The sequence below is a fragment of the Haplochromis burtoni genome, unplaced genomic scaffold, assembly GCF_018398535.1.
Source record: "Haplochromis burtoni strain Fernald_Lab_line unplaced genomic scaffold, NCSU_Asbu1 Contig_111, whole genome shotgun sequence".
NCBI classification, from domain to species: Eukaryota; Metazoa; Chordata; class Actinopteri; order Cichliformes; family Cichlidae; genus Haplochromis; species Haplochromis burtoni.
Genome location: NW_024582472.1, coordinates 1,720,036 through 1,738,810, shown reverse-complemented (window position 1 = coordinate 1,738,810; position 18,775 = coordinate 1,720,036). Strand labels below are relative to the sequence as shown.

The window sequence follows — 18,775 nt, the reverse complement described above, 5'->3', positions numbered from 1 at the left end:
CCCACCTCCCTGATAAGAACAATACAGCAACACCAGGATACATTAATCCATTTTTGAAACACTAAGGAAATAATACGACTGCAATACAATGGCTTATTTTCCTTCCCTCAGGTATGCTTTTTGGACACAGCACTTGTAGGATTTGTCTGTCCTGGATGTGAAGTGTATTGGTATTAAACGTACCCTCCTGAACATGCCAGCACTGTTTAGTGGGAAAGAGGAAATAAAAACAAAAGAGCTGATCGAGCTTTTGCAGACAATTCTTCTCCCACAATGTGATTTTCTTTGAAATGAGAGCTCGAAGGAAGAGAATGCATAAACTGTATCATCATTTCACACAGCACAGCCTCTGGGAAAAAGAATGACTTCATAATTAATGTGTGATAGTGTCAAACAAGTGCAAAGTTAATAGTTTACATTTCCTGTGACCAACAAAGAAGAAAAATTAATGGATCAGTGGTAACCTACAAGCACATGGTGTGACACATATTTAAAAGAAATCACATTATACCACTTAAACAATCAGTTTCAGTGTATCTATATCTTAATTATAAATAAAGTGTTGGATGGCATACACATTTCTTCTATTCTTCTTCTATACAATTTTATTTGTTGTGTTGAATCCTGACTAGATTCTTAACTGCTTAACTAAGTTTTACAGGCCCTAACGCACTGATCGACTCAGGAATCTGATAGCGGTTTTAGGCCCCCCGACTGCAACTACATTTAATTATAAACCATCAATTAACATAGCTATTTCCGTGCACAAAACATAAAATTATGCTAAAATTATTCAGAAATAACCTAATAAAAGCCTTTTTATTTGCTCAGTTCAAACATTAGTCCAACAACATGCAGTTAAAAAGCATAAACATGAGCCGGAAGAGGAGGGTGCACAGAAAAACTGTACTGTACACCACAATGTTATTGTCTTTCCTAAGCCTCTGGCAGATCTTTGGCTCAACTGGACAAAAGCGGTCTTGACCAGCTAATGAGATCCCCTCAGGGGTATGTGAGGGTACGAGGGTCACTTCTTTCCCCATCCATAAAGCTTGATAAAGGCCTGTCAGTGTGTACACTGTAAACAAGTCTGTTACTTATTAGAAAAGGATTGTTTACAGTAATTCTCTGGCAAAAAACATGCTTCAGCTAAAAATGACTGCTCAGATCCTTTGGGGCACTCAAGTCACCAACAATCAGATTCAACAGTTAGCAAAGGAATAAATTGTTATGTCCCACCCTCAGTCGCAGAGGAGAGGAGAGAAAAAGAGGAAATAACAATCGCAGAAAGTAGCTGGCACTCGGGGGGCCAAGCCGATCTATTGACGGCTCAGGGGTTTAAAGCAGCTCAGTTTTCAGGTGTCAGTAGAAAAACTGTTGAGTAAGTTCAATATGAAGTACATAAACAATAAAGTCATTTTACTGAAAGCATGAAAGATTAAAAAGCAAAGATGAAAAGTTTTGCACTTGTTTGCACTTTGCAACATATTTCTGCTTCAGTCACTTGTAAGTAACATGACAGAGCAAACATTTGGTGGTATAAAATAATCACAGCACTTTTCTTTATGTGTTCCAATGTTTCAGCAAGCTAACATGCACAAAACATGAAATGAACTACGTGGTGGTGACTTGCATAAGCATGCCTGGACTCGTCCCTTCACACACACCACATCTGCCGCTCCAAGCTGCCCCGCGCCCACCCACGTGCCTCTCAAACAGAAGACCTTTTTTTGCAAAGCAATATTAACGTCATATATTCTTGGCATGAACCTCATGCTTGTGTACAGTCAATTGAACAAGTTTGGATTATGTCACCGCCAGCTGTCAGGAGTTAATTAGTCATGGCACCAAAGATATGCAATCTTCCTGTTCATATACATAAAGCTGTTTTCTGTGTTAAAGTATTTCTTAACAAGTCTAGAGCCAGCAGCTCTGTGAGACTGGTAATTTGAGATAAATCCCCACCATCATCAAGCTCACATGCTCACAGTGATAATGTCAGCGTGCTGTTAGCTATCTTTTAGCAGCTTAGCAGCGTGCTAGCTAAAAGTATGGTTCTTTTTTGTGTCAGTTTAAAATCAAGCACACTGTGTGATACAGTTACTTTTAACTGTGAAAGGGTAAGGGTGCCATTTGTCACTTAGAACAACCAGTCAAACACAAAAAGCTAACAAATGACCTACATGGCTACGTCTACACTAGCCCGGATAAATTTGAAATTTGTACACGTCTGAAAATGATGCTCTGCGTTCACACTATCATTTTAATTCGTTTTCACATTAAAAACATCCGAAAATGCTTATGTTCCAGTACTGCGCATGTGTGAAACGCAAAGCGATTCGACCTGCCTCATTTCTGTCTGCCGTTTATTTACTTTCCAGCTCTTTGAAACGTCACAGCAAAATGTTGAGGAAAGGCACCAAGTTTTTTAAATTGACTAACAATGAAGTGGAGTTGTTGCTGTGAGTAACACAAAAGCACAAAGTTGCAAAAGCGAGTGAGAATGAAAGAATTTGAAGAAAAGCTATATGAAGCATGTACAAACTGATATTAATCTTTAATAGGGCTGTCAAAATTGAGAGCAGACAAAACAACTGCTGTGTTATGCCCTCCGCTATCTTAGTTTAATAGGCTCCGGGTTTGCTGGCCACACTGCGACCCGAAAACAGCATTTTCAAAACACTCCGTTTTCCTTGATCGAAAACACAGTCTCAGTGTGGACGGAACGCCAAAACGGAGAGAAAAAGATGCGTTTTCAAAGGAAAATCTATTAGACATGGCCTCTGACTATAGGAAATGTTTTGGTTTGGTTTGTAATCTTTTTGCAGTCGGTATTGAACTTACAACAAGAAAAAGACATTCTGGCCAAAGGAAAGGAAAAGTGAGAGGATCACCAATGCTGGTGGAGTCACAATTTTCAAAACTGTCAACTTGTGTTGTGTGGTGCCACAGGAAAAAGCAATGTGAATAAATCTTACAAGCTTGGCACCAGAACATATCAATTGGAGAGGCAACCAACTCTGACAGCGGGCATTTAGTTCAACTTAGTTTAGTGTTTAAAAAGAAAGGAAATTTATGTCCCTTACATGCCCTCGTGCACTCTTGCACACTGTGCACTCAGAAAGACCCAATTTACACCAAAACTGTTCCGCAAGAGGCAATTAATATAACTGTATAATGGGCCACTTGTTTGAAAATTAATAATCTACTTTAAAACATACCTCAGTACCACAATACAGGTAGAGTACACTGTTAAAACTGTTGTCATGGTTTTTGTGCCATTCTGTCTAACGTGTTTCTTTCCGTTAAAGGAAAGTGAAGGTGCCTGGCAGCAATATGTGTGCCTCATATATAGCTCAAAGATGATTGGATTCAGCTTGAATACCACACCCTACAGAAGGAGCCAAGGTGGCTACCATTAAGGGAGAGGATGATTCACATCTCCACTTTCCAAAGAGCCACGCCTGTGCTAATATGTAACTTCTGCAATGTGTTTTGTGTTCAAGGTTAAAGGTGTGACCAGGGCTGAGCTGCAATTTCTTTTGAACAGTTCTTTCTTGTTTATGCTAGACAGGACATTTTTATTATTAGTCTTATTGTTTTGGTTTGTTTCTTTTGGTCAGGTCATCTCAGTTTGGATCCATAGACAAACTTGTTTGTTTGTTGCTTTGGCATTGGCTCACTATATTTGTGAAACTTGCTCTAGTGGCTACTTGGGACTTCGAGGAAGATGGATGCTCTTCATGTTGTGTTTCCATCCCCTAAACAGGGGATAACAAAACATGGAGAAATGTAGCCACAGTTTTAAAAGTGCAGAATTACATCTTGGATTGCAAAGTGTAAAAGGCAAGAGCAGCAGTTGGGATCACCAACTGTGAGCGCACAATTTTCTCAGCACTTTTACATTTGTTCCCAAGTTTGACTTACTTCGGCCGATATGTTTCAAAGTCAATGTCTTCCTCAGTCAACCTAGTTACTGCAAGTGCTACAAAAACACTAAAGCCTCAATTACCCAGATCTAGAATTGGGTTAGAAACTGCCTGGCACCAATTAGTTGTGCATGTATTCCCTCACCAGTTCTTGCCAACAGTCGCTAGGTGGTGCAGTACTAAACACCTTCTTGTGATTGTTTGGGCTGCTAATAGATTACCACAAATGTCAATAATTTATTGGGAAGATGCTGACTTGTCTGCAAACACTTGCCAACCACTTGCTAAGCAGTAGAGAAATTGGGAAGAGTGCAATGCCAGCTGGAAACAGATCATTCACCATCAAAATAAAAGATGTCCCTTTGAAACATCAGTGGTAAGGCACAACTTTTACTTTGAAAGTAAATATTGCACCAGCACTGGAAACTATGGGAAAAAGCAGCAACCAGTTAGCAACCAAAGCAATCACAAGGAGGTTTTTGTAGCACCCTTCTTGCAACCTACTTCACCAACAGCTAGTAACCACTTGGCAAATAATTGGGGAATATATATTTTTCCATATTGACCAGAGATTACCAGGTTGTAACCAACTGGTCTCTAGGCCAATGTGGTTGAAGCCTAAGCTATTATTAACCAGCTAAAAACTTGAGCTTGAGTTTCAACAACTTATCAAGCGATGTAGGTATTTAACTTTTTTTTTTTACCTAACTGTGAGAATTAATTTTACTTATTGGTTTATAAAGTAGAATTCAGCAGAGGGAGCATGGTAACCTCTTTGGACAGGCCTGGATCTCCAAAGCCCATCCATAATGATGAAAATGAACACCTAGGTAATGGTAAACCTATGAAGGTATGTAAGAAGTCTAGGATATTTTTGATTTCTGCTTGATCTTAAGCACCACATCATCAAATAGTTTGTGGTGTAGTTTTCTGATTAAACCAGCTATCTGCTTTTGAGATTGATAAAACAGAACAGGTCTTTCCATCCATGCTGTGAAGACAGAGCTCAACTCCCCCAAAGTCAACATAATGAGAAGGAAATCAACATAAATCCTGTTTACTTTCCACCTCACAATGTGATACAATAAACACATTCCCCCCCCTTTCCCCACAATGAACTACAGCACAATGGTGGGTTATTTCAATAAAATACAGCCTTTCTATGCACTGAGGATACATATATATATATATTATATATACACACATACATATATACACATACATATATATATATATATGTATGTGTATATGTGTGTGTGTGTGTGTGTGTGTGTGTATTTATATGACCATCTATAAAGCTCCTCAAGATTCAGACTCTAACCTAGTCTATGCGTAAATCCAGCTTTCAACATGTCAAATGGGACCACACAGCATGTGTTCGTTTTTGCAATAGGAGATATGAAACAGGCGTATTAGTGTGAAGAACAAAGACTCTAATGATAGCAACCAGCAGTCCACAAAAGGCTAAGTCAAAAGACAGATTAACTAAGGGAAACATCATTTGTTTAGATAGTATAGCTTCAATAAGGCTCGAATCTCAAAAAAATATTTAACTTCACTAAGTAAAAATACCAGTGCAAAAATATTCCATTGCAAGTAAGCCAGGGTTGACCAGAGGGGCCGATGGCGCGATATGGCAGCCTCGCTTCTGTCAGTCTGCCCCAGGGCAGCTGTGGCTACAACTGTAGCTTGCCTCCACCAGTGTATGAATGTGAGAGTGAATGAATAGTGGTATTGTGAAGCGCTTTGGGTGCCTAGAAAAGCGACTATATAAATCCAATCCATTATTATTGTATACTTATTATTTCTTAATTTTATTGGTCAAGCTGATTTATGAGCTTAATGTGATAAAGGTAACCAGACTGACATTTGCATTATCTACCCATGCATTTTTGACCACAATTGTTATGTGTCAACAGACTAAATGTAGGTTAAATGGGGATTTCATGCATTTCATTCATTCAGTGTGATCTTCTCCTCCTTGGTTAACATTTTTTCCCCGTTTCCTCTTCCAGCACTCCGACATCCTGTCTGCCCTCAGGCTTTCAACGACACCTTTTTTTTTTTTCTCTTTCAAGCAGATGTTTCACCTGACACTTCTTGGCAGAGTCGCCACGTGTCACTCTGTAGTTTGTTAAGAAAATGAGGGCCTGGTGATGTTGATAGAGATTGCTGACACCTACATATGATTGCCAAGTCAATATTAAGAATGTTTATTTGTCATCCTACACTAATCTAAAAGTAATTTCCAAAGATTCAGGCAGTGGTTGCCCAACTCTTTATTGTACCACTGAAAACTAAACTCTTTAGATTTTAAAAAATACCATGAGACGCCTCAGGGTTGAATTAAAAGCGAGTGGTATTAGGTTGGTATTTTAAACCGATTTAAAACTGTCAGCTGATGAACAGGACTTTGTGTTGAATGGCTTATTCCAGAGCCTAGGGGCAATAACAGAGAAAGGCCAGTCACCTTTTAGAGTTCTAACTATGGAGTTAAAATAAAGCCAATTCAGTGTTTCACATTTACCCAGTGCAAAACATATCAACTAAAAGTCTAGCTGCTGTATTATGGAGGTGAAACATGGTGGAGGTACCATCATGGTTTAAATGAGCTTTACTATCTAATGGTATGGACTATTTGCAGTATTTGAGGGAACAATGGACTCTACATTATATCAAGAAACTTTAGAGAGAATCTCAGAACAGCAGCAGAAGGGTAAATAAATGAAGTATACGGCAAATTCATGTCAGGTCAGAGTCGTGACCTTAGTGTTCGTTAGCTTCCCAAAAATCTTGATGAACTGAAACTGTTTTGTTGGGAGGAATGACCCCAGATTCCTCCTTTTCTAGCTTACATTGTGAATGATGTATAGTATTTAGTTAAGGGAACTAAAATACAACTTTCTGCATGTCATTAGTTTAGTCAGATTTTGTTTGTCTATTTGTGACTGAAGATCAGGTAAGACTTGGTATAGAAGTATAGAGTATGGAAAAATCTACACACTTTTTCCATGTATGGAAAAATCTACACGCTTTTTCCATACAACCCTCATATAAGTTTGAGACTGACTCTGCTACAGAAGATATGTATGGGCTTAAAAATAGAAATCTTTGGGACATTATAAGGCATTATTTTAATAGTTATTTCTTCCCAAAAAAACCAACATAAAAGGAAATATTTAATTTGATGTAATATTTTCTTATTAGCTCTAAATGTGAGACTTCAACTACTGACCCCAGAAAACTAAATAAACAGGTGTCATCAGTTTGTTTTGTCTAGCTGTGCATGACAGCCGTTACCTGTGTGAAGTTGCTTAAAGTCTGTTCACAGACCACCTGATGGGAACTGCTGACTCTGCGTACTGAATGAAAATTTGCATGTACCTCTGTCAGCATTTATTTATCACTGTAGAAGATCATAACTGCTCACAGGCTTTGGCTGTTTGTCATGCTCAGGTGGAGGGGTGCAGCTGTTTAAAGACAAGCTAATAAACTAATGTTCTATAAAAAGCAGGTAAAACATGTTTATGTAATGGGGATTACTGTTGTGATTCTTATTAATAGTAACAGTTTTTTAATGAACTTCTATCCATTATATTATTTTGTTCTGTGTTTTATACAGGTCTTGTACTGTTATACCCCCATATTAATTTTTAGTTTTGTTTAGTTTTATTGTGATTATTCTTAGTTTTCATTCTTTTGATCTTGCAGCATTTTTGTGAATTCATTTCCATGAAAATCACTTTATAAATAAACTTTACCTACGTATTCACTTGAAATGGTTATGTGAGACCCGAAACACCTGATGACCCTAGGATACATCACTGAAGATGCGTACCAGTGCATCCAGGAGATGTGTCTTTATAGTGGAAAAAAGGGTAGCAATGGTTAAAGTTATCATTATCAACCATGTACTGTTTTCAGAGTTGGATTTACAGTTAAACTTTATTTTATATGCAAAAAGGTGTTACTGGGTATCACTTCGACCTCTGTAGAAATAGAGAGTTGTCCTGTGAAAATGCATGATAATACAGCGCGGTGCTGTTGTATTATTACCAGTCTATTCGTGTATAACCAGCTTTTGTAAAAGTGTTTATAAAAATGCATAATCACTTCATGTATTTTGTACTATATAGCATCTTAGGTCGCAGAGTAACAATGAAAGCTATCTAATAAAAGTGAATTAATTAAAATCAGCATGTTTTGTTTTTTTTAAAAAGTGAATGCACTGACTCAAAGCAACCCTTTCAAATTAAAAGACTCCAATCAGGACTACCAGCATTTGAAATATTAAGTTGACTAATAATGTTCATGTTTATTTTCCTTGAGTTTGTGTAATGTTTTACAGTAAAGTGCTGTCACTATGATTAAAATGGAAAACTACCAGGCTTGTGAAGTCGTTTAACCACGTTAAACTGGCATAAAGTACAATAAAGTAGAGCCTGTCTTTATTTAAGATGTTAAGTACTAAGATAATTCATACATCGACTGGATTAACGCCCAGTCCCTTTTTTAAAGTGCCCAACAGTTTCTTTTTAACTCCCACGGTAAATACTTGATGTAATCTGCAGGACTAATGATCCAGACGCGTTAATTAACCTCTCACTACATGGGAAAACCGCTCGGGGGAAACACAAACAAACTTCCTTACTGTCACTTTATCAAGTTGTGCAGCTTGCGCCTGTCTGGGGACCAACTGAGTGATTGTTCATGTGTCCGTGGAAGAAAAACGCCCCTCGGTGCGGAGCGGCGGATGGAGATCAGATCATTCCCAACTCGGGACCCGAAGTGACAACATCTCATGCTCGGAGTTCAGCGTTACTGTTTGTTTGTTTTTTAACTCTCTCTCTCTGTGGACCTTACTCAAGGATGAACTGAAATAGTTTTTGCATTTTCACTGTCGAAGAGGAAGACACATTATCGGATCTATGAAAAAACCCACGTGGATTTGTACAATCGTTTTAAACCAGAAGGAATGCATATTTTGTCTGTCAAACTAACTTTCTTGTTGTCGCTGATAGGAGTAACACGAGGTGAGTGGCGGGGGAATCTCTCGGTGGTAGTTTCCTGCTTGAGAAAGTTGAGAGAAAAAAAAATCACTTTTATGACTATTTAGTCTGTAAAATGTCCAAAGTGTGTGAATTGATCTTGATGCGCTCACTTTTTTGTGAACTGAGGCTAAAGTGCAGACTTTTCCAAACTTTATTGCCGCCTGCAGGGTTCATCTGCTAATTAACAGTCATGATGTTTACTTTTTTTATTTCTTTTGCACCTGTTGGATTTAGCAAAACCTTTACGGTTTCACCTCTCCTGCTTCAGTTTGCGCATTTTTGCTCTGCAGGCAGCTCTTGAGCACTTGCCCGGCAAACACTTAACTTTTTCTCACTAGTGTGTAAACGCATGCCTTTGCACTCTGGATTGGGAGCAGTGTGAGCGCGTTTGTGTGTTTTAATAATATCGCAAAGCTGTGTTATCCTCCGAGATGGCACAGTCTTTTTTTTAAATTAGGACAGCTAAACTACAACATGTGATTCACACTTAGATTTTACATTTATGGGGAGAAACAAACATATTTGGAAGCTGTTCTTTCTGCAAGACCTGGAGGGATTGTTGTACAGGCAATAATCAGTGATTTCAGAGGAGTGTGAGGAAAGCACACAAGTATTAAAACTTTTTGTTTGCAGGTCTGAGATGCTCCAAACAGGCGGAGTCGTGTTTGAACCAGGGGAAATGTCAAACAACTCTAGATGGCAACGAAGAGTGCAAGTAAGTTCAACAACTGCATTTGCTTTTTTTTAAGCCAAAGAATAATAAGAAACATCTGCACGGAAGAGATGTGGGATTGTGGAATCTATGAGATTTATTTTATTTTTCATTTTTATTGTTACTCTTCTGGGACGCAAATGGCCAGCGAGCTGAGACAGAAACTGAGTGGACATTGATGAGGACAGGGGTCACCCGATGAGAGAGAGTGTGTTACTGCCACCACACTCTCTCCTCTGCAGCCAAACTCTCGCAGCCCTAAATCTTGTTTTTCTTTTCTTTCACGAAGCGACAGCTGGGTTTGCCAGAAGCTCGGCGACCATTGTTCTCCCCTACGATTAATTCTGTGTGACTAATCTGGGTGAGGCTTCCCAGAGAGACCCTCAGACCCTGTCCTCCTACAACCCCCCCTCCTCTCTCCTGGGATTTGGTCCCCTCCTCAATGGCCCTCAGTGCTCTCTCTCTCTCTCTCAGTCCCCTGGACAGATGGCAGAGGCTGGAGGATTTTCTAAACTGCTTAAAATGGGCACGAGTTCTGCATTTTGTCTGCAGAGTTTTGTGTTTTGAGATGTTTTCACTTCAGATGCTCCGACAACATGCTCCCGCAACAATAGCCTTCGTTGGCTCTATTTCCACCCTGGCATGAGCTGCATCAGCCAGTGTCACCTTACTGTCGCAAAGACCGGTGACCGCCGAGTGATTGGGCTGGCCAGGTCACAGCTTTGGGACTGAAAGACCTTGGCAGCCATCTTGGCCCTTTGCCACATCTTAATTTGGTCTTGTTGTGTATTCACCCCCACCCAATCCCACCCCACCTCCTCACTGGGCCACAAAGCAATCATTGTGCCCCTGCACTGTCTTCCCTCTCAGACGTCTCCAATTAAACATGGAGATGGGCATCGTCGCGGTTTTGAAAAGGTTTGAGCGGGCACACGAGGTTCAGCATGCCTTTGTGTGTTTCAGTGTTTTCTCCCTCATTGTGTTAGTTGTCACCACACCGCCAGAGGGCCAAAAAAAAATAAAGTTCAAAGGTTCTCCGAGGTCAGGCAGACTGTCTAAATAGACATAAAACAGACAATAAAACAGTAACTGCTTTCGATTCCATCTTTTCTGAAAGGTAGCTCTGGGCATTTGGTTTTTCTTGCATTTCTATTACAATATGTTATTCACAGTGATATGAAGTTAAGAAAAATTTTGTTAGGCTTTGTGCGTATAAATGTGTGTAGTTTCTCAATGTCAAGAGTAAATTTAATATTGTTAAAAGTAGAGATTTAGAGCGACATTTAAGGGCACCGTGAATAACTACACAGTCACTGTTGTACTAAGTCCTGTGTGCAAGCTTTAGAACTTGAAAAGAGATGAAAAATGCACAGAATCAATGCAGGATAAGCTGTTATATACTTGTAGACTTTCAGTTGCTAGTATTAGGCAGACCAAGTCACTGGATTTTTGCTACATGATGCAAGAAACGGCACTGCTGAACTCTTTTTTTTTTTTTTTTTTAAGCGAATTCTGCCTCTATCACAATATTTTGCTTTGCAGTCTCTCACTGATGAAATGCCAAAAGTCATTTTCTCAGCCTTTAAAAAGCTTCCCCAGAACCTTAAAACACAATATACAATCCTAAGTACTTATCAGGTTAATTGGCCAGTAAGCTGATCTTCAAAGTGAACCAGTGTAAGAGATTAACAAACCAGCTTCTTGCTTCACTCTACAGCTCCAAAACTCAGAGAGACGTTTACTGATGCTATCGCTCTTTTTACATGAACCTCATTCTCCAAGATTGATGACTTCCACAGTAAGTGGGTTGATCCAGCCAGTGCTTCAGCTCTTGTTAAAGCAGCACAGCTGGAAGTATCACGACACGAACAGCGAGAAATAATTGCAACCAGGTGGATCCTGTTTGAAGCTTAGTGTAAAAATAGGTGTAAGATGATGATTAATGTGCGCTTTTTTTAAATCAGTTAAATGTTTACAACATTCTCAGCTCACAGATTGTGTTTTTCTTCTTCATGCTTGTCAGAATTACAGTCTGGGTTTCTCCTCAACAAATTAGCTGCCACTCTCGAACTCAAGTGCTATATCGAGGTCAAGTAAGTGGCATTGGATAGTTCAGTTTTATGTAGTTTGTCAAAGATGCCTACTTGACATGCCATGCCATAAATACCTCATCCTCGTATCTGGCTTGGCCCAATGACATCCCAACTGAAGTTTATCTCCGGAGAGCTTCGAGGAGGCCTCTCATTTACTGTGTAGGCTTGGCAGCAGCAGAAGGCAGTGACAGAGCTGAGCCAATCCAGACTAGGAAAAATAACTCACAGATTCCAGTGGCACAGTGGCCAGAATCAAAGCAGCTTGCAGCAGGGCTCCCTCTCTTTCCTGAGAGTTGAGAGATGTCAGGCTGGGACAGGGGCGAGGAAGGATGCTGCTGAGAGATCACATACTTTCACCGTTAGCTGGTCAAAGTGATGAAAAAACGCAGCTGAAAGCATGTTGATAGCAGCGTGAAGTGGTGAGCTGTTGCAAGGGTTTAAGTTTGCATAGTAGGTGAAGGATCGGAGTTTGGCCAGATGAATACTATAGACCCACTGTCATCTCTCGACCATAGCAGCATCCAATGCCTTTATTTACTTCAGCTACAGAAGGTAGCTGGCCCTTGTTTGAAGCTGCTTTCTAATTCCCTTTGTTTGGTCACTATTACTTACTTTGGCATTTAGGGGGACAAAAACCCTTTGTCCAGGTATTTAATTATGAAAAGTTTATAACTGTATCATACACAGAGGACCAAGTTCCAAGCACTGGGGCTTTAATACACTTTTTTTTCAAGCTAAGATCTAATCATAGCAACATGACATGATGCCTTGATATGGTTCATTTGCAACTTTCGATTGCATGCAACAGTCCTTGTGAGTAAACTAAGTTGGCCCACTTGTTGCTGAGATGCATCTGTGTGTTTGTTTGTTTCCAAAACTTAAGCTCTGCTCTCAATTTATGAGCTTGAAAGCGCTGTGCATAACGTTTTCCACTTTCAGCCTGCACACACTGAGCTGGTTGGAAATTCCCTGAAAAAAAATACGGGTAAAGCTGTTTATTTCTAATTTATCGTTAAGAACACACCTGCCTTCACACACCTGTGCTCCCAGTGACACTCAGTAGCCATATCTGCTCCTTTGATTCTTGAAAGGGGTTAACAAATTTAGGCTCTGAAAATGTGAGAAGTTTAATCCTGCTGTTAGGATCTGCTCATTTGTTGGCATTTTGAGCAAACGTTGCCTCAGATAACAACCAGTCGTTGATTCCTTGCTGGTATGTGCAACTGCTACACTATTAGATCCACCTTCAGTGAAAGTGAGCCCTTGTCTCTCCGGTTCTGGGCATTCTTCAATGGCACCTCTGTTCACTCCAGTCAGATGAGTCTATCTTAGCCTCCCCCGCATGCTCTCCACTCCCCCCTGCACCTCTATTCAGAGTCAGGAAGCAGAATCCAAGTGGCCTAAGGGAAGAAAAGGTGCCGTATCTGATCATATCATCACACAACGAGAAGCACATAGTGCGAGCCTTTTATATGGCCACTGCTGCCAGTGTTAGGTTCCCTTTGGCTCGAGTCCGCCTGGTGAGAGGAGAGCTCTGGCTGACTGAAGCGACTTGGTGGTGGGGAACCTCAGTGCCGAGGATTAGTGATATTTGAACCCCCCCTGTTTGGCATATGCCAAGACAAATCACATAAACTTTGATCATAGGCTAAGAGGACTGACAGTCAGCGTGTGTGTGTGTGTGTGTGTGAGAGAGAGAGAGAGACAAAGAAGCTTTGCACACTCCAAACCACACTTCCTCATTTCTTTTATTTTCCTTCCGGCAGACCACCTGTCTTTGGGTTATAGTATAACAACTAGGAGGGACACACACTCTCCCATACAGCAGCATGCTCCATAATACCCATGATTACTTGTGGTTTTGCCCATTCAGCTTCACATAGAAAAATGACTTTGTCTGCCAGGTGTGCTTTTAGCTTGCAGTCACACTCACAAACAGAATAATTAAGAGAGTGGAGTGTGATGCCTTTATCGTGAACCAGAGCAGTTTATAACAGCAGTAATGCAGATTGTAGGACTGATATTAGTGTCTGTTACATGGCAACAAAAAATAAAAAGTACAGATTTGCTCAAGGGTTAAAAGTTTCAGCAGGAATCATAGTGTGCTAGGATTGTTTGGGAGTGGTCAGAATTTGCCTTTGATAGAAGGGTCTGCGCTCTCTGTGAGTGCACCAAATATAATGAAGTGATCAAATCTAATCTAACTTTGTTTTTTATTACATTGAAGCAGGGGGTTTTATTCAGTGGGGACACTGAAGGGAAGGTGTTGAGGTGAATTTCAATTGTATTAATTGGTGGAGATATTTCTAAAGCTCTAACACTGATACGATATTTAAAGATTAGAAATGTAATGCAAATAAACGTTAAAAAGTCACAGTATTACAACCAAATGTTCCGTATTTCCACCTCATGCCAACACAAAGCTGTAGAGCATGGACACATGACTTTTGGAGGCGTTCTTTGTGACTACCACCAGGATCTCAGAAGTCCATCCTTTGGGTCCTGTGTGTTGTGTGGTGGAGCCTCTGTTGAGGACAACTTTGGGCTCCTTGTTGCTTTCCTCTCTGTTCCATGGTGGCAGGGTGGACTGCAGGTGCAGCCATTGTGGTTTATATCAGAGCATGGCATTGCAGTGATGAATTAACTTGCTTCAACCATCAGTAGGTTTAATCTTGGTGTTATCTTGTATGTATGTTTCGAAATAACAGAAGAAATGCTTCTTTTAAAGGTAGAAAACGCCTGATAATCATCATGTTTTGCTAGCTGCCTTCAGTGTTTAAAATAACAGGACTGACATGAGAAACTTGGCAAACAAAGTAGTAAATAAGTAAGCCAAAGGTGCAAGTTTTCTTCTTTATTTGAAGTATATGCAGTGACAGCTTTCACTCTTAAATCAACCTGATAATCTGATAAGAAAGAGGCTGGGAAAACCTAAAAGAAACATGTATTAGTCCTTTTGAGCAGTAGAAACTTTCGCTATTAAACATTGGCTGTTTGGAAGTTACAGTCATTTCACTTTGTTTTGTGGCTGTTAGCACACACACACACACAGGGTTGTCTTAACAGCCAACAGTTTAACAGCAATGTACATGTTGGACAATTTTTCATGCTCTGGCTCACCCTTGAAGTAACAACCTGAGGATCCTGTTGTGCTGTCAGTTACACCTTCAGACACCCGTGAAGCCCTTAAGTGGTTCCCAGCCTCGTAAAGTGGCAGTAGCAGAAGTCATTAGAGCTGCTATTACGCTCATGACATGCGCACACACACACACACACACACACACACTGAGTGTTTTGTCCAAAGGGGAGCTTTTTCTTTCCCATGGGCTATACTGCTCCCAAATAAACAGGGTCTCTAATGAAGGCTGCCAGATGTGGGCTGGCCAGGTCAGCTCTCCTGTACGATTAGAGAGGGAGGAAAAGAAGGATGAATATAAAGAGAAGGCAAGAAGTGGAAGCACTTCCCCCTGTAATTTCTGTAGCCAGTTGGGATTTGATGGTAACTTTGGTTTCATTTCCACAACAAACAACAAGCCTGGTTTTTGTGCCAGGTTCGGTTTTAGTGAAGAGTTATTTATATTTGCGTGATTCAAGCCAAATGCATGTGTTAAAGAGGTGTTTGCTACTGTGCAGACTGCTGGGAAAACACAGGAGAGGAAGAAAGAGAGAGGTAAGTGTCGTGGAAAGGAGGGGAGAGTGCCCCTTCACCCCTGGGCAGTGCTACTAAAACAGATCCGATGAGACCAAAGGGGAGTTAGACCAGACATGAACCAAACAGCCAGGAAATGAGATAAGGTGGTGGGGAGACAGGAGAGATAAGGGGAGGGGGGAGAGAGAGGAACTACATAATTTGACTCCTAGACACAAGATCAGTTAGTCAAACTTATAAGGGAGAAAGGAGAGGAGGAGGAGAAAAACAATTAGTTGAAGAAACTGGGAGAAATGTGACAGACCATTGTCTCGCATGTTTCACACATCAGGGGATCGTCCACTTCAGACATGTTCTCACCGCTGGAAATACAGGTGGCAGGACACATGACAGCCACTTGCTCCCTGTGAATACACCGGACAGGATATTGATTTGCTCTCGCATTTGCACAGCTGTACATCATGCAGGCATCTTTACTCGGAAGTCGACTGATTAAAGACAATCCATTTAAATCACTTTTGACTTTTTCTTGGTGCTTTTTTAATCAGACTAGTAAATTAGATACCAGGAACATCTCTAGATTAATGTCCAATCCAAGTGATTTAAACATTCGTGTTCTCACATGCACCTCTGTTGACTGGCATTCAAAATCTATAAGCCATAAAGAAGGTGGCTGAATGGGCTATTCCAACACTGTTAAAATCTATCATACCAACAAAGTCCTAGTTTTAGCTTCCAGTTTTTCCAGTTTCTTCCATGATAGTAAGTGAAATGTCTTTATGTGTTTGAAAATGTTACTGGAAAATGAGACGGGTGTTTTTAATACCCAGCAGATCAAGCGAAACAAAGAATTATCCTAAAAAAATCCTGATCAAGTTGCTAATGGAAATGGAACCAGACAGTGATCTGTTTCTCACAGAGCTTTACATGCCACAGTAATTGAATAAATACACAACCTAATTCACTAAGCTTCTCAAAGAGCACATAAAGCAAGGCCCATGCAGCTGCCAAAATCTCTTTGCTTATTCTAGGTTTTTATTTGTATACAGTGCACATGTGTAGCCTACATATTACATGCTCCCATCTGCGTGTGACCTCAGAAAGATGGCAGATGGCAGATTGGCTCGGCACTGAGGAAAACCCCTTTAGAGTGACGCCTGGCTGAGGGTCAGATGTCACCACAACATCTGCTGCAGGCTCGAGCCGCCGCCCGGCCCTGTTATGCATCCCATCAGTGGTGCAGACCTGTTGCCACGGGCTACAGCGGCAGCGACTGAAGAAGAGATGGCCCGGGAGTGAGCGCAGAGGAGAACAATGAGGGCTGCTGGGGAGGGATGACAGAAAAGATAATAACAGTATCGGCCTTACCGCGGAGATAATTCCACTGCTGTGCTGCAGTTACACGATACCTCCCAAACACCTGATATTTGCTCAGCTTCTGATTTGTGCTCCACTTTTCATGTCTTCTTTATTTACCTTTCTAGCAGCCCAGTTTATCGACTGCTGTTGAGATTATCCCGCTTCCCGGGCCGGGCAGATTTCACTTGTTGAAGCAGCTGCTTTGCTCTGTTTGTTTTGAACACAGCCAAGACTTGATAAAAGAGTCGTTGAATATCTTTTGTCTTACCCACCTTTTTTTATGTGTTTGGGCTCTTATCGAGGCAGTTAAAATTGATGCCCGTAAAAGCTGTTTTGTGCTGAGTGTGTACTTGACAGGCTATCGCCAAGTTAAAGAGCAAACTGTTAACATTCTTTGTCGAGCGTGTGCTACAGTTGACTTAATGCTAGCATCCCAGGCGGAGTGTGTTTGAATAGTGTGTCCACGTGCTTTGAGGTAAGGGTGCAAGGGGCTCTGTCTGTTTGTCTTTTAGACCTTGGTGTGAGATGCAGAGCTGTTTTTGTGAGGGCAGAAACCGGTTTCAAAAGCTAGTGCAAGTCTTTTCCAAGACCCATAAAGGGAAGCTGCCAGCAAGCCCCTATTGAGGTTTCTCAGGTTAAGAATCAGGACAGGAGGCTCTTTAGAGTAAACACCAGAAAATTCCTTCTGCCTCCTTTCTGCCTTTCTCTCCTTGAAAACCAAACCAAACCAGTTTCCTTTCTCTCAGACGTCTTTGTTTGTCCCAGTGCATGTCTGTGTGTCTCTGTCTATGCGTCTGTGTGTGTGTTTTGGATTTTTAGCTTTTCCTTTTGCCTTGTGCTTGGCCTCCAGCATTGCAGACCACAAAAAAAAAAGTTGCAGAGCAGCTTGGAGTATCTTGGAAGAAACTTTTGGGAGGATGAGCATTAAGCAGATGCGAGTTATAAATCCGACTGTGCTGTCTTACAAATGAAAAGAAGGGGTTTTAGGAGAAAAGGGGTGAGAGAGAGGGTTTTGGAGGGAAAGAGAGTGCACAGAGGGGAGCGAGTGGATGCCAGCAGCCATACAGCTTTGAACAGAGGAAGTGAAAAAAAAAAAGAAATCAGGAGTGAGCACATATAGTGGAAGGACGATTCAGAGAAAGATTTTTTTGGGGGGGGAGAGAGAGAAAGAAGAGGAAAGAGGAGGTCTAACAGCTGAATACGCCCGGCCTGTGGTCAGCGCTGAATGGGGAGGAAAAACAATGGGCCCACTCATCCTTCGCTCTCCTTTCTATGCCTCTCTCACTCCTCATTTTTACTGCTAAGTATTTGTGGGGGTGGTGGGGGGCATTCATTCAAATACCAACACTGTGAAAAAATGTCCAACTCAACATGTTATTTAACTTTGAGTCCTTAAATTTCCATTCTTTTGATTGCTATTTTAAATTTTTACAGTATGTTAATAAATATCTCAAGACAGAAACAACTAGTTTAAAAAAAATAGTGAATCACAACATAATGCATTTATTTTTGTGAGAGATGAGGGCACGGCCCTCATCTCTCTTAGTGTTTGAGGACAGTAGTCAGATGGGGTGCCATGGAAAGGAAGGAGGCTAAGTGTTGGGGATATGGGAGACAAGGGGTAAAAGGGGGGGGATGACTGGCCGGGGTAGCAGCTGCTGTCTCCTCATTAGCATGCGCACCTGCTCCCTGCGGCCTTTTTCCAGCGAGCTCGTGTGGCGCCTCACGACCTCAGCACCCGCCACCGCTGGGGCTTAGCTGGACTGGCCTTCTAGCAGCCAAATTTTCTCTTGGCCGACTCCCCACCCCCAGACTCACTGCAACACACACATACTTCCACTGTCCCCTGTCGGGTTAAATAGAGATGCTCTATGTGGAAGAATGTCCATAGATTTTAATGTACAGCTGTTTTATCAGATTAACTCAGTGTTGCTGCTGCATAGACTGCTGAAATACTTTGTAACTACTAAATATGAATTTAC

The 18,775-nt window shown here is 41.1% G+C and overlaps 1 protein-coding gene across 1 annotated transcript in view; it reads left to right on the top strand.

Moving 5' to 3' along the window:
* The first annotated feature begins 8,603 nt into the window (after window positions 1–8,603).
* The window catches only part of notch1b (notch receptor 1b), a 40,392-nt gene continuing 30,220 nt past the window's right edge, over window positions 8,604–18,775 (top strand). Inside the window, exons 1-2 of the mRNA XM_042223447.1 lie at window positions 8,604–8,962; window positions 9,614–9,695. Coding sequence (XP_042079381.1) covers window positions 8,905–8,962; window positions 9,614–9,695 — 140 coding nt within the window. The 5' untranslated portion in view covers window positions 8,604–8,904. The remainder of the gene's footprint in view (window positions 8,963–9,613; window positions 9,696–18,775) is intronic.